The sequence below is a fragment of the Amphiprion ocellaris genome, chromosome 5, assembly GCF_022539595.1.
Source record: "Amphiprion ocellaris isolate individual 3 ecotype Okinawa chromosome 5, ASM2253959v1, whole genome shotgun sequence".
NCBI classification, from domain to species: domain Eukaryota; kingdom Metazoa; phylum Chordata; class Actinopteri; family Pomacentridae; genus Amphiprion; species Amphiprion ocellaris.
The window spans coordinates 13,647,601-13,663,274 of NC_072770.1; the positions used below are offsets into that span (position 1 = coordinate 13,647,601).

The window sequence follows — 15,674 nt, forward strand, 5'->3', positions numbered from 1 at the left end:
TGTGAAATGTATCTCCGTGGTGGGAGTGGCAGGTTGTCAGCCCACATGGAGGAGGTAGGAAGTGAGCGGTGGCAAAGTCTGGACACTATAAAGATGTGTGTAAAAGGAGAGCAGGATCTAAATGGTGGTAATAGTTGGAATAGAGCTGTGACACCCTCCGTCCAGACGGAACTGATGTAGGGCTTAATAGAAGGATGACGGCTCCCGCTGTTTCCAGTTTGGAGTCTAGACAGAGTGCGACAGGTGTGTCTGTAATACAAGCCCTTAAAAGAGCCATCCGGTGTTGAGTTGTCTCTCCGCAAACTCACTTTGAAAGCACTCGCTCTGAATTGTTTCGCTACTCTAGAAGGACCATCTGTTTTCCTCAATTCCTCAGTGCCTTTTAGAGTCTGACCAGTCGACAACAAGCTCACAAGGAGGCACATAGCAATCAGAGCAGCGACACCAATGCCTGTCATTTCACTGTGAGCAAAGAAAGGCAGTAATTATCTGATTTGGTCATGCATCTTACTTGCATTAGGGTCGTGTTCATGGAATACGTATCTGCTATAATCTTTTCAGTAAGTCCTCTCACGTACAGACCAGTCTGCCTCCTTCAGGTGTTGTGATTCTGCACACGTAGCTCAAAGGTCACAGGGGGAACCTGATGCAAAGCAGTGTGGCGAGAAAAATCAGGAGAGGCTGAATAATAAGAACTGTTGTGTTGGAATGACAAAGCACAGTTTTAATGGATAACACGACGAGTACAAAAATCTATGTTAAAGACCAAACACTTTTATTTTACAGTTGTAAACTATTGATTTCCAAGTAGGGGTTACTGTACCAAATTGCACCATGGACAGATTGTGTTGTTTCCCCACCAATTTGAAACAATCTGAACTTTTTTTTTTTTTAAAAGCAAATTGAAAAAAAAAATTCCATCCAAATATTTGTGACCCTTGAGTGCAACTTGATGATATATGAAACCTACTCAGCATGCAAGTAAAGATGGTAAAACAGTTAAAAGTAATAGATAAACAGGTTTAACAGCTGGAAAAGCTTGAAATAATGGATAGACCGAGCCAGTTTAAATCATTAAAGTACTGGATAAACAGATTACATAATTAATGATGGTTAATAGATGCATGGTTGAAGTCATATTGTTTTATGTTTTCCTTTCTTGGAGAACATCCAGGTGGAAAAGGCAACCAGAAAGTGTACTGAAGCCAGGCATTTGGATACACTGAATACAGTTGAGTCCATAAATCATTTTCTAGTTGTCACAGAGCCGCGACATGTTGACGAGTCCCTCCCTGTTAGCTTATAGCACAGTTTCAGATTCGACCGTGAGGTAAAAATACATCACATCCCTCCTAACTACTGTACTATCTGACTAATTACTGTCAAGATACAGATGAGAGGGACAAAAATAGCTGATCAAAGGCAGCTGTCTCCAACTATCTCTCTCTGCATTCAAACAGATGTAGTGAGTGTTAACTGCTGCAGCTTTACCTCAAGCTTTATGGTCATGATTAAAGCTAAAGGAAACCATCTGGCTCAGATAGTGTTGGACTGAGTGTCTGCTGATCAAGACTTTGCAGGATTTTCAGGTCCTATCCAGGTTTGTGTGTCTCTTAGGCTCACTTCAGCCCTTTGTCTTTAACATTTTCAGCTTTTAAGTGCACAAAAATAACATTTTCTGCCTCTTTTGAGCTCCTCCCTGAGCACCATGGTTAGCTTTGTAGTTGCAGTTCCTGAATCGAAGGTCAGAGATATTTTTGTCCGCATTTGTCCTCTAAGAGATCGTCTTAACTCTCTTTATAATAAGCTACAATGAACTCTGTGTCTTCGTGGTGCACTTTACATGAACTTTTACCAAATGGGAGACATTTTGCTACTTTTTTATGCTGTAATAGATCAATCTGCTACTCCCCCTTCAAACGTACCTATTATGTATTTGTAATTAAGACTGTTTTCCATATTATACTGCATCATTAGGAATTAGTTTTCTTGAGGTAGCTCTATATGAGCAGAGAATATGTATGCTTCACCCGAGGGTACAGTGCAGAAAGGCAGATCTCTTCCCAAACCGCCCCTATTAGCAGTGTTATCACAGAGCTGGACTTTGTTTGGTTGCCTTGGTTCGATAAAATCTTCGGTCCACTTGATACACACCCATTGTTTGGGTAATGATGTCATTATACGGAAATGGAGAGGCCCCTCACTGCTTTGCTTTCTGGGATGGGAATAGGAGTGGTGATGGGGAGATCATTCTAAACATCAGCACAGAGTTGGGAGGAGATGTGAGTCAAACATTCCCTGTTAATGCAGATATTCGTTAAAAGGACGGTGCTTGGGATCAGCTGGCCAAACAGCTGTTGCTTCTTCTGCAGTGTCTGTTAGAAGACGGCGCGTGATGATATCATTCGCTTTTAGTCCTTTGATCAGCAGTTGTAAGGTGGTGATTATCAGATGCTGCATATGTCTTCCATATGAAGCTCAAGGCTGACATCTGAGGACAGTTGTGTTAAGATAAAGCTCACATTACTGCAGCTGTACCTCTACAGCTAAACCAGTAAAGCCAGGAGTTTCCCCATGCAGGCCTCATACTTGCCACCATTCTCCAGCTATTAATAAAGCCAACACCACCAGAGCTTCTCTCTCTTTCCAATCTTTACTTGTTGCCCCTTCCTGTTGGAGACCCTCCACATCTGTGGGACACCAGTGCTCCCGCTGCCACACGACCCAGTTTCCTCTGGAGGAATTCCCTCCCTCTTCCTGCGAATGCCCCTCCTCACATATCTGTGAAGGAAGGCCAGAGCTGGAGAGGTGTCCGAAGAGAAGGGAGCATTTCCCTGACTGAACGCAGAGCAGACGGACAGTCGATGCTACATTTAGTCCAGGGATGGAGTGACGGAGATCAGGGTGGTGATGGGTCTGGCGTAGGGGCTTGGAGGGCAACATGTGGTGTCTTCAGTGTGCCTCTGACAGGACTCAGTCCTTACTGGAGCTGGATTCAGACAGCTGGTAAGTGTGTGTGCTGGCGCTGGGTGTAGCAGTCGATATTTTGAAGAGTTGCTTGACATGTGCTTAGTCTCTGTTTTGGCTCTGAATTAGTCCAGTGATGCAGGCCGTACATTTTACTAATGGTTGGTTCTGTATTCGGGGAGACTGCCAGCCTCAATTGAGAAAGCATTAATTAAGGTCCAACAAAACTGCTGTTACTGCTTATTGGATGAATTGCCTTTGATGCAGTGGATTGTGTGTGAGGGTATAGCTGCTGATGAACACTTTGTGTAAGTACTTGGTTTTCCTACTGAGCACCGTGCAAGTGAACGCCGCTGAGTCACATTTTACTCCTCTTCCCCCAGTGCCCTCTGTAACTCATATTTAATCAATTTAGACTTGCGAGAGTTACTCACTCGTGAAAAAACATGCGAGACAGTCGGTGTGGATGTGCAACAAAAACAAAGAGAAGCAGAAGAGGCAGGCTGTGTGTGAGTGGCAGGTCGGAGTAATTAATTCATCACCGGCGAGTGCCACAGTGAGAAGACGCTCCGGTCTGAAGAAGCCACTCGGCAGCACAAGGACGACATCTCCAGGGGATGTGTTGACACCAGAGCTGTCCTCACATCACCTGCCCCCTGGATCCACCACAGCAGCTCCCAATACAAACACATCATTAAAATTCTATCAGCCGGCAATTTATGCAGTGTCATGGGGCACTGCAGCGCTTCTTTGAGTTGGAAAGGTGGCAGTAAGGAAACAAGAGGGAAGGTCAGATGCACATCCTATATATAGCTGAATAGTTATAGACATATGCTGATACCAGTCTGAAGACTTCTTAAAACCACTTGCCTCTAAATGCCAGGGAGAGGTTAATGTTTGATTTTGTGAAAATAGTTGCATAATGTCTTCTGGAGCTCTGGAGGAGTTTTGTCATGTCTGAGAAAATGACTTGAGTGTCGCTTAAGTAATGTCAGTTTGGGCTGGGAGGCTGCAATTTTAGAACGGAAAGCCTGGAGTTGGAGAAGAAGTGGCTATTCACAAGACAAGGAAGGTCTAATGAGAAATACTTTGGTGTGGCATCATGGGATGAGGTTTGTACAACTTGACAGATTGTTTAAAACTCTGTATTTCTTAATTTTGACCTTTTTTTCCCTGGTGTTTCCAAATCACCCTGGTTACCAACAATGGTGCTGGTGATCAGACTGTAGACAAAACAGAAAAGCCTAGAAAGCCCCTTATGTAACATGTTGACTTTGTCAAGCAGTGTATTGTGTATTATGCATAAAACCTTAGGATCCCTTTTATCCTGGTTATCTCATCCTCGGCATGAAGTGACAGCAACTCTATGGTCTTGGCATAAACCCAATTGCAAGCATTTTTGGAAAAAATAAATAAATTGCTTGGCTTGTAATCCCCCCAAAAATCCAGAGTAATTCATGTTTGCAGTCCAACCTTCTAAATGATGTCTGGCAGTGGGAGGCATAGTGGTTCATGGGCCAAACAAGGCCCTCCAGCTAATATATTTGTCGCTATGACACAAGCTAAAGTCCCATTTTCTTGTTTACATAAAACCTTTTTTCACCAAAGTGCTGTAGGTAGAAGTGGCCCACCTTAATGAAATATGCTGAATACATTGGTTTAGTTGAAAAAATGAGTTTCATAACAACATTATTTGTCTTTAGTCACTCGTTTGTTTTGTTGGAGCTTCTTTTATCACTATTATTACATGGAACTAAGCACAGAACCTCTTGTTCAGTAACTCTAATGCAATATAACTGGCTAACCGAAGACATAAACATGCCTTAAGTGTTATTATACTTTCAGTCCGAGTTTGTCGAGGCCTCCGTCTATACTCTCGCTTCGAGCTGAGTGCCACGTTTTAAGCATGCTAAGCTCCTCTTCCATCTAAACAAATGGACATTTCCAATTAAACATCCTCGGTTGGAGCAGACGTATTATGGCCCACCCTTCAGTCTAATTAAAGGACTCTCTCTGTCTGATTAGATTAGTTCCTTTTGAAATTAAAAATGTGTTGAGGATGCGTGGGGAGCAGAATAAAGATGCAGAAGGGGTTTTTATAATGAGCATTGAGTGTCCAGCTTGAGGAAAGAGGACATTTTCTGTAATGAAAGATGTTATCCAGTGACGGAGGACCATCAGCCTACCACACTGTGGGTTGGCTCAAAGGCAACGAATCCTCCAAAATAAACAATATTGAAAGTCATCTGTTGAAGTATATTACAAAACAATTAATCTGACAATATCATGGCTAAGCTATTGCTACTTCAAGGCACAAAACCTACTTGGTTAAGCTTGAGGAAAGGAAGTTTGGACTTCTAGTAGGAAGCAGTAGACAAAGAGTATCAAAAATCCAATTCACATGCTTTCTACTCAACATACAGTATGGAGCTTCACTTACAGATTGAAATTACAGTGGAAAGATTAGCTTAGGACTCTCTAGTATTTAATTATCTGCCTGCCCTCACTTTTAAAGGTCATTAATTAATTGTAAATGTAAGTGTTTGTGGTTTTACCATGATTTCCATCCTGAATACACTCATCTCCTACTGGTTCGAGATTCATACTTGCATGCAGAAACATGAGTAGCAAAGTATCCATCCCAATGCAAAGAAAATTTGAACCAAAGTTTGAGAAAATCAGCTAAGGAATACATGACTGAAGGCCTGTTTCCATCCACTAGCATTACACATTGGGTGTGCTCTAATATCTATACCTCCATACTATGTAGTATGCCAGAAAAAGACCTAGGATGTCGCAACTGAATGTCAAATGCAGTGTGCTAAAAATACCAAGATGGCCTACTACAGCTGGTTGCATTTTACAGTATGCAACCCAGCATGCTTTTCTGGTCCTTCCACAATCCTTTGCGGTTATGTCACATGTCACATGTGTGTCTTGCATAAGTATAAATAAGGCCAAGCCACAGACAACGCACAGACAGATAATGCATTTTGCATTAAAGACTGCAACGGTCAAAATATTATGAGGCGATGGTGTGGCCCAATTTTATGCATACTGTATGAAACTGCAGCTGTGGTGCCAATTCTCTAGCTGGATGCCATTAAACCATTGCAGAAGAAGAAGGTGCAATAAGAGAATGTGAGGAAGAGCTCCAGTCAAACATCAGTAAAAAAAAGAATGTATGATGGTTTTGAGCAAAGTTACAGTTTCCTCATCATTCCCTCCAGATCTGGTGCTTTTGTCTCCTGCTATATATTTTTTGTCCCAAGCATCGTACATTTCAAAATGTATTTGCACTTTGTCACATTTTGCTTTATTGTTTTGTGCCCTTTTCCACCTCAGGCAACCACAGTGTTTTCCACATTTTTCTACTCATCCTTTCTGATAGACAACTTAAAATCATGCAAATGCAGCTTGTGGGCCAAAAGTTCTGTACATTTTTCAATGTTTACATCAAATTAGATTCCATGTAATTGAACAGGCCATTGTATCCACTGTATTGGATAGAACCAAGTCCACTGTCATCTTATCGAACTCTTGGAAACAAAGTAATTTTGGGAGTATGTCCCCAAAATGTTGAACTACTCCTTAAAGACACTTGGCAGCGCTTTAAGAGTGTCTACTTCTGCCTTTCCTCTTGACTCACTGCCATAATTCACACAACTACTTGCTGGTCTTGTCAAGTTATTTTAAAATTTGTTCATTTTTGGCATTTGAACAAAGGTTCATTGCTGTAATTGTTTTTATAAAGTGGCAGGTGGTGGTTTTCACTGACACTAGAGAGAGACTGTTGCTGTAGTTGCCAACATTTTTGGCATCTGAAAATAAAGCTTTGAGAAAAATCAGGCAAAAATCTCCTACTATGAAGAGCAGAAAAACCCCAAATAAGGAACCGCTGTCCTAATCTGTAGCAGTTTTTGCTTTGATACTTCCTATTCTTCAATGGAACTCCCCATATGCTGCTTTGACTCTCAGTTTCCGGCACTCTGATTTGTAAGGACAATGACAGGCATCATTAGTTTGCTGCTCTGAGCCTCTTCTGGATGTCAAATCTCTGTCCTGTTAAAGCTTTTTATTTTAGCCTTTATTATCTAACCTTGACACAATCTCCCACAGAGGTTTGGGGATTTGACAAGGTTATACGGTGATAGATGGTTTCTGGATGGATGTCCTTTTCTGAGCCTTTCCGCTTCGTTCGTCATATTGATGACAAACAAAATTAAATGATATTGATTGTATCTTGCTGAAAAATATAATACCGAGTTGCTTTAAGGTAGAAAAGGTGAAGGAAAGGAAATTTGTTTTTAAAGTCTGGCCTCATGACCACATAATAGTGTCACCTCACTTCTTTAGCTTGATGAATTGGAGGCATTTTTCTCTCTGGCTTATTGACTGCGCTGCTGATACAAGGTCACATGGTATACAGGCAGCAATTGGCCAGCGCCCTGCGACATGGATTTATGGTTTTGTGACTGTGACATTGTAAACTGTTGTGCTGTTTGACACTAAACCATGAAGAATCTACATATGCGCAGTGATGTTTGCCATCCCACTAATGATTACACATGCTGCTACTGGCAACTGTCCATTTGCAACCCTCCTTTGTTTTCCGCCTGCAGTTGCAAGAAAGAAGTGGATTGAGATACTCAAGCTTAAGGCCAGTCGCTGTATTTTTAGGCGTTTTGCTATATTTAATTGTTTGCTTGTTTAAGATCAAAACCTGAAGGCGATCATTACAGTGATAATTATATCTATTATGCAGTGGAGTTTGTATGCTCCCTGTAACACCTATACATGGTATTCTGGATGTTTGGAAGAAGAATCTGAACATTTTAATACATGACTTAGAGCCAAGACTGTATATCTTGAGTGCCTGTATATGATTTTTTTTTTCTTTTTCACTTTGATCTCAGACATATTTAGATGTAATCTTTGTTCTCGTGTCAGCATTTCCTCTCTGCTGAACTGGCTTCTAATTTATAGAATTCCCTGAAATATCTATGGCAGAATAATATGTACTTAATCTGCTTATATTAGCATCCAGCTCTGCCTCTGTACAAAGAAAAAAGGCTTAACTCTTAAAATCAAAGCGTCCATCTCTGGAGAGGGACAGCTTGTTATTTCACATATTCAGAAAGCATTCTGATCAGGTTCCTGTCTTCTTCTTCCTCTTCTTCTTTCAGTGGAACAGCTTTGATTCTATACGTAGCTGTCTCCTTGTACCAAAACACAGGCTGCTTTAGGCCTGTCAGCAAATCACAGCAGTGTCAGAGGTGTGGAGAAAGTAAAGAGATGTGTGGTTTAGCTGCTGGTATGGCCGGTGGTTGCTCAACACTGGGAGTTTATCCAATCAGCTGTCCAGGCTGGTGTTTGTACTGCTGTGAGTACATAAAGATCCGTATTAATCTTAATATTCAAGGCGCTGCTTCACGCACTTTAATCAGCCCTGACATTGTGTCACTTTGCTTTCGCAGGAAGATTGAGGTTTTGATTATGTGGTGATTTCAGTGTTTGTTGAACTTCAAGTGGTTCTTTAATAGTCATAATTAATTCATAGGCTTTTCATTTCCTCTTTTCGAGGCATAGTGCTTCAGTCTTGTGGCTGTTTCGGTTGACATGAGGAAGTTTCTGCATTGTTAAAGGAATGTCAGGCAGCATTCAGACCGCTTCTATAAATTCTCTCACTCATATTTATACCCTGCCAGCAGTATCAAAGTTCATTTGTTTTCCATCTGTCACGTGCTCTTTGCTCTCAGGAAAATGACTCAGCAGACTAAGTGGGTGTGCTCTGTGTGTGTCTGTGTGCTGCAGTGTGGAAGGTGATGCTCCGGGCGGTGAGGTGGGAGCCTCTGTGGACCCCAGCGGCGGCTACAGTTGCGTCCCAGTGACCCACAGCGGCGGGCTCGGTCCCGACCACCTGGACAGCCAGCTCTACGGACACATCCTGCTGCCTGGGCACCTGCGGCCCCGCCGGCCTAAGCTCCAGCACTCCCAGTCCATCCTCCGCAAGCAGGCAGAGGAGGAGGCCATCAAGCGATCCCGCTCGCTGTCGGAGAGCTATGAGCTCTCATCTGACCTACAGGACAAGCAGGTGAGAGGGGTCAGATACACAAAGCCCAGTTTGTTCACACTCGGGAATATGCTTGAAACAGTGTCACTTAAAACATATTCTTAGTAGATATACTGTATATTATGATATAGAATATATAGAACATGTACTCAGAATTACATGTGATATAATGTAAATCTTGAATTACTGTAGGTGGCTTTTTGCTAACATGTTGGACCTCAATTTATCTAACTGTGTTTATAACTGCCCCAAACAAAACAACAAAAATCAGCTTACGCTGCTTTAGTTTTGACGAGCATTATGTGAAATGATAAATCAGTATTGATAAAGGATCATTGAATCATCATTCAGACCCAACCTAATATACTGACCACATTGCCAGGGCCATATTTAAATTACTGTTATTTATATAGCACATATAAAACAGCAGTCACTGGGCTAAAGAGTTTTCCAGTAATGAAATAAGATTGGTGTTGCAAACCTAACAAGCAAAACATTAAGATTAAAACCCTCCAGTGTCGTTCATGAAGGGATATTTGCTGGAGTAATGTTATTATTACAGCTAAAAAAAAATACAAAATCATATAATATAAACTTAAGTGACTAAATTTAATACTAAAGTTAAAAAATTGCAATGTTAGAAACTCAAACAAATAACCTGACTAATTGAAGAAATTTGGATAATATCCTAGAAAATTATATACAAGAAACCCAACAAATCATTGAATCCATTTTGTTTTTCAGATGATCCAGTTTATGATTCTCCGGCTAGTTGTTCCTACTGACACATTCTGAGAACAGCGAACATATATTTGCTCCTTCCATACAAAATAGAGCTACATAGTGAAATGTAGCTTCACAGACTTTCACTAAATGTTGCGAAGTGCATAAAGGGAATCCAGTAGAAACACTGTATTTGTTGGATTTTTCTGTATAATTTTGTAACGACAGTCTTGATTCTAAGATGTGATGTGCCTTAAAATGACATATGTTACGAATTGGCACTATATAAATAAAACTGAACTGAGCTGAATTAGATGTAATAGCTGTCTGACCCAAGATATCGTAATGCAAATACACAATGTTTGGTTTACATCATACCAACAGTGTTACATGTTGAGGTCAAATGGTGCAAACTATGTCACAGATGAGTAATGGGAACTATATAGTGTTATGTAACTCGGCATTTAAGTGTTAAACTGTAAAGTATTCGGTCCCTGTGTGTTATGAAAATCTACTGGACTGCTGGTGGAAAAAACCCAGTGATGTGGTCAGTCTTATTTCAAACTTTATTAATTCAAAGTGTGCTCAAAATATGAATTAAACTCCCCGCTACTAAGAGGCAGCATGTCTGTTTTGTGTTTCTGATGTCCTGAATTTTAAGTTTCTTTTGTCTTTGCTCAAGTGCACATCCTACCTGGATCTAGTGGGAAAATATCAGTTGCTTTACCACATAGCTAGCAATAAATCAGCCTCTAATTTGGCCTACAGTTAGATAATAACTTTGTTTGGGTGTGTTGCTCCGTGTTACCCAGTTATGACATGTATTTTTATGGGAGCTACAGAGGAAAGTTTCTTGTGGATCCAAAATGGACAGTTGAACTCAGTCCAAACAGGCCTGACAGTAATTAGACTTGCTCCAAAATGTGGTCAACCCAAACACACCCACTGTATAGTCAGAGCTGAAAGTACGTCTGCTTGGTTCTATTTAGGTATTACATGTGTCGACACACAGATCCAAGGGAAAACAATGGGACCTACTTGGAACCAAATGGATCCACGAGGACCTCAAGCGCAGGATTACTGGCAATGCAGTGCCTGTCGCATAAAGTATAACTGCTCAAATGAAACAAAATGCCCTCCTGTGTTATTTATTAGATATGACATTAAACTGTCAATTTAATAAATTGCCAATGAATAGTGAAACATATTTATTGCACCTTCATCATACATACATTCAGTGAGGGTTATTACTATATATTGCCTCCCACTCGTTGCTGTCCGGCTGAACCTCCTCACAGCAATTAAACAAAAGTAGTCTAATTTGGCCTCTTGGCCATGCAGCTACATCTGTGTGGGAAGGACACTGGAACCTCTTGTTAAGCAGTGGCAGTTGTAGCCTGTTATACTGAAACTAACTGTCATGTTCCTTGTGGCAAGTTTGAGTTCACTTGCCTTCATGGCCCTCACATACAGCACGACACATGATTAGTGTCATTTTACACTGCAGGTCCATAGGTGGATAACTAGGTCAGTGTGTAAAATGTACAGGGTTAGGAGAGTGGGCTAATGTAATGCAGCACTGGACACCGTCCTAATTATAGGTACAGTTGTGGCTGGAAGTTTACATGCAGTCACCACAGGCTCAAATGTCATGGCAATGTTGGGCTTTCATTGATTTCTTTACTGTTCTCCTGGCTAAGAATAATTGTACATCACTTACGTCTTTAATAGAAAAGAAAACCAACATTTGGGAGCCAAAGTTTTAATTTTGAGTTTTCTGAAAAAAGGGTCAAAATTATACATACACCTAATATTTGGAGCTCAGGCAAGTTTCATCTTGACCATTCATTTGGTAGTCATCAACACACTTCTGGAAAATTTCTGGTCAGATATTTATCCATTGTTATGAGTGTATGTAAACCTCCAACCACAGCCGTATATCACATCAGCCAGTTAACATTAGCATGCAGAATACAATTGCTGAATTGTTGAGGTTCACATGCTGTAGGTATAATGTGAGTCAAAATTTCTTTACTTGAATTGATTGATGACAGCTGAGTTTTCTTAGTAACAACACAGGTTTTTGACAAATTACTATTTCCAGAATGTTCAGGAATCAGCTGTTACTCAGTTTTTGTTCAGTTGTTATTCAGTTTTGCAGCTGCCTTTAAAGATTACAAGGTGTACGTACACATACATTTCATAAACCAAATACAGAATCTGTCATACTATATGATCACTGTCTTTGTCCTTGATTCTATTTATTCACAGCCACCAATCATCCCATTACAGGGAGCATTTTCATGGCTAACGCCAACTTTCCCTTGTTCTCTTGCAGGTGGAGATGCTAGAGCGCAAATATGGTGGGCGTTTCATAACCCGGCATGCTGCCCGCACCATCCAGACAGCCTTCCGCCAGTACCAGATGAACAAGAATTTTGAGCGTCTGAGAAGTTCTATGTCTGAGAACCGCATGTCCAGACGAATTGTCCTATCCAATATGAGAATGCAGTTTTCCTTTGAAGGACCTGAAAAAGTCCACAGCTCCTACTTCGAGGGAAAGCAGGTGTCGCTAACAGATGACGGCACCAAGATCGGTGCATTGGTGCAGTCAGAGCATAGTGGAGAGATGGGTGTGCAAGCCAAGACCCCTACAGCACAGAGTGACTTCACAGACGCCATCACGGAACTCGAAGATGCCTTTTCCAGGCAGGTCAAATCTCTAGCTGAGTCCATTGATGATGCTCTAAACTGCCGCAGCCTACATGGTGAAGACAGTCAGTCAGAGCCAGGAAGAAGCCTCCAGGACATGAACAGGGAGGTCAGCTGTCAGGTGAAACCCTCACACACCTCAGAACACCGCAAACTGGACGAGATGACGGCATCTTACAGCGATGTCACCCTTTACATTGACGAGGAAGAGCTGTCACCCCCTCTGCCTCTGTCTCAGTCTGTAGATCGACCCTCCAGCACAGAATCAGACTTGCGCCAACGTTCCCTCAACTCCTCCCAGGATTACTGGTCCTTGGCTCATAAGGATGAAAAAGGGGACACGGACACCAGCTGCCGCAGCACACCTTCCTTAGAATGCCAAGACCAGCGTTTGCGGGTGGACCACCTACCCTTACTGACCATAGAGCCTCCCAGCGACAGCTCTGTGGAGCTGAGCGATCGTTCTGACCGCAGCTCTTTGAAGAGACAGAACGCCTACGATCGGGCCCTCAGCAACCAGCAGAGCAGCCCCAAACACATCAGCCACAGCCTGCCACCTCGAGGGCCTTCCAGAGAAGACGATGCCTCCCGCCATCGACCCCGACAACTGGAGGCCCACCTGGCTATCAACGGTACAGCAAACCGACAGAGCAAGTCAGAGTCTGATTTCTCTGACGGTGACAATGACAGCATCAACAGCACATCGAACTCCAACGATACCATCAACTGCAGCTCCGAGTCCTCATCCAGGGACAGCCTGAGGGAGCAGACGCTCAGCAAGCAGACATACCACAAAGAAACTCGCAACAGTTGGGACTCACCTGCATTTAGCAATGACATCATTCGCAAGAGGCACTACCGCATTGGTCTAAACCTCTTCAACAAGTATGTACACTCCACTCCACTAGATCCATTAAAAAACACAAAGCCAGACTCTTTCTGATACATTGCTTGGACCTTGTAGCCTCAAAATGATCCAGTCACATATTACAGGAAGGATAAAGGAGGTTATGTAAATTAGATAAAGTTCATTACTCATTGTCTAGAAAATGTTATTTTGTTGAAGGCTCCAATATGTTAAATATGCAATGATGTTGATTAAAACATGAATATTTGCCTGTTCTACTTAAGATGTCAAACGAGCCTGGGACTCATTCTGCTCCACTTCATGCAGAATGGTTCATCTGAGGGTGGTTGATTCTGTTTAATCATAGATGATTGTGGATTTGGTTTCTTTTGGAGCAGACTATTAAGTTTCTTTTAATCGTTTGTGATCAACATCCTGGCTCACTAGCTCCCGCTCCCCCTCTGCTTCTCTAAATCCTGTCCGTCATCTGACACACATTTGGCCAGGGCAGAAGTGCAGTGGAATAATCACAGATTTGGATTGTGTCCTCACTCCTTCCCTTTTTGTCTCTCTCTCTGTCTCTCTACTCTTTCCTGTGTATCTAGGAAACCAGAAAAAGGCATCCAGTATCTGATAGAGCGAAACTTTGTTCCAGACACTCCGGTGGGTGTGGCTCACTTCCTGCTCCAGAGGAAAGGCTTGAGTAGGCAGATGATTGGCGAGTTCCTGGGGAACAGACAGAAACAGTTCAACCGAGATGTCCTTGAGTGAGTTTGCAGCATTTCCTGTCTGTGTACTCTTTGGTGTATTTGCATATGCAGGCAGATTATTTCAGGCTTTTGATTTAACTTGCCACCTATGCCAGTGCACAGAATTTGAGGTTACTTGCTTCCCGGGAATGTAAATATAAATCATCATTTAGTTGCAAATAGGGTTGGCAGTTTGCAATCTACCCTCATTCAAGCAGCCTTTGGAGTTTCTGAGGACTACATAATGACTTCAGTTTCATCCAGGAAATAAACAGAAATAGAATCCACTCAGGAAATTGATGTGGCGTTCAGATAAACATACAGATCCTATTTATATTCCCCAGTCCTCTTTAATAAGGAAGGGAAGCTGTAAAAATCTTGTATTTTCAAGGGGTGATCCTTTACATCATTAAAATAGCGCCTCTGCTTTATGCTTTAGGCTGGACGGACTTATCTGATTCATACTTGACGCACACCAGCTCTATCAAAGCCCATTGAGATTCAGTGGAGGATAAGGCTAGAAAAGGTCCAATGGTGTCAGTTTGACAAGCATATCTAAAGGGCTCCTTGAGAAAATGTCTATAAATCCTGACATGCGAGATATCAAGGTAATAGAGCTCTGGTGAGCTGAGTCACAATCTCCTTCTCAGAGGAGAAAGAAATGCTCACTGGCCTTTTAGAAAAAAAGTGTCAGGAGAGCAGGAAAAACATTGAATTTCATGCAGATACCCTGCAGTAAAGCTACACAAATAAGCATTTGTATATGGACAATGGATCACATAATATTCACAAAATGCAAGGGGAGATATATCACCCAACTCTGCAGTTCTCATCAGCTCTATAGAGCTTTTTGGCATATATTGTTTCAGCTCATTGTTTTGGTAAATTTACTGAACATTAGTGGTTCAGCCCCTCAGTAATCTCAGGAGGCAGAGGTTTTCAGTAAATACATACCAAGGTGATATTAAATGTAGATGATGCTGCACTTGTGAAGTTTTTCCCTCATGTGGCCAAAAACAATTATTAGTGGTACTTTAAGTAAAATGTATCTTATGTTGAATGTGAAAACAAGTGTACCTATGTGCTTTTTACCAGCTGCGTGGTGGATGAAATGGATTTCTCAGCCATGGAGCTGGATGAAGCACTTAGGAAATTCCAGGCACACATCAGAGTCCAGGGAGAAGCCCAGAAGGTCGAGCGGCTGATAGAGGCCTACAGGTGAGAATCTCCTGTGAAAGCTGGGGACACAACCCATGACAGGGCTTCACTTCCCAAACCGCACAGCTTAGATAACCCAAGTCCGCTGGTCCGCTGAAAGGAGCAAAAAAAGTATGTTTTTGCAAATGGGGTCGTACATCAGCTTAGACCAGCTGATTATGTGACAGGATGGTCATTACTGGGCTCATTGCCGTGTCTAGTATTTACCACCAATATAGCGCGTATGATTAATGGATAACACATGCTAGCTTTGCACCACTTCAAAAACACCATTATCCTCTGAAACAGAGGTGACACCGAAAAGTCACTATCTTAATTTAATACTCACGAGCCGAGATCAGTCGAGCAGTGCAAAGCCATTTCAAATCCAGACTTTGTTCGACCA

The 15,674-nt window shown here is 42.0% G+C and overlaps 1 protein-coding gene across 8 annotated transcripts in view; it reads left to right on the forward strand.

The window, feature by feature from the left end:
- iqsec1b (IQ motif and Sec7 domain ArfGEF 1b) overlaps window positions 1-15,674 on the forward strand; it is a 222,139-nt gene that overhangs the window by 191,073 nt on the left and 15,392 nt on the right. For 7 of the 8 annotated variants that reach the window (XM_023278167.2, XM_023278168.3, XM_023278171.3 and 4 more), the window contains 4 exons: window positions 8,782-9,061; window positions 12,102-13,360; window positions 13,928-14,089; window positions 15,167-15,289. In XM_023278167.2, the coding sequence (XP_023133935.2) occupies window positions 8,782-9,061; window positions 12,102-13,360; window positions 13,928-14,089; window positions 15,167-15,289 (1,824 nt within the window). Of the gene's footprint in view, window positions 1-2,745; window positions 3,007-8,781; window positions 9,062-12,101; window positions 13,361-13,927; window positions 14,090-15,166; window positions 15,290-15,674 lie in introns of those variants that run through there. The other variant, XM_023278169.3, reaches the window with a different exon arrangement.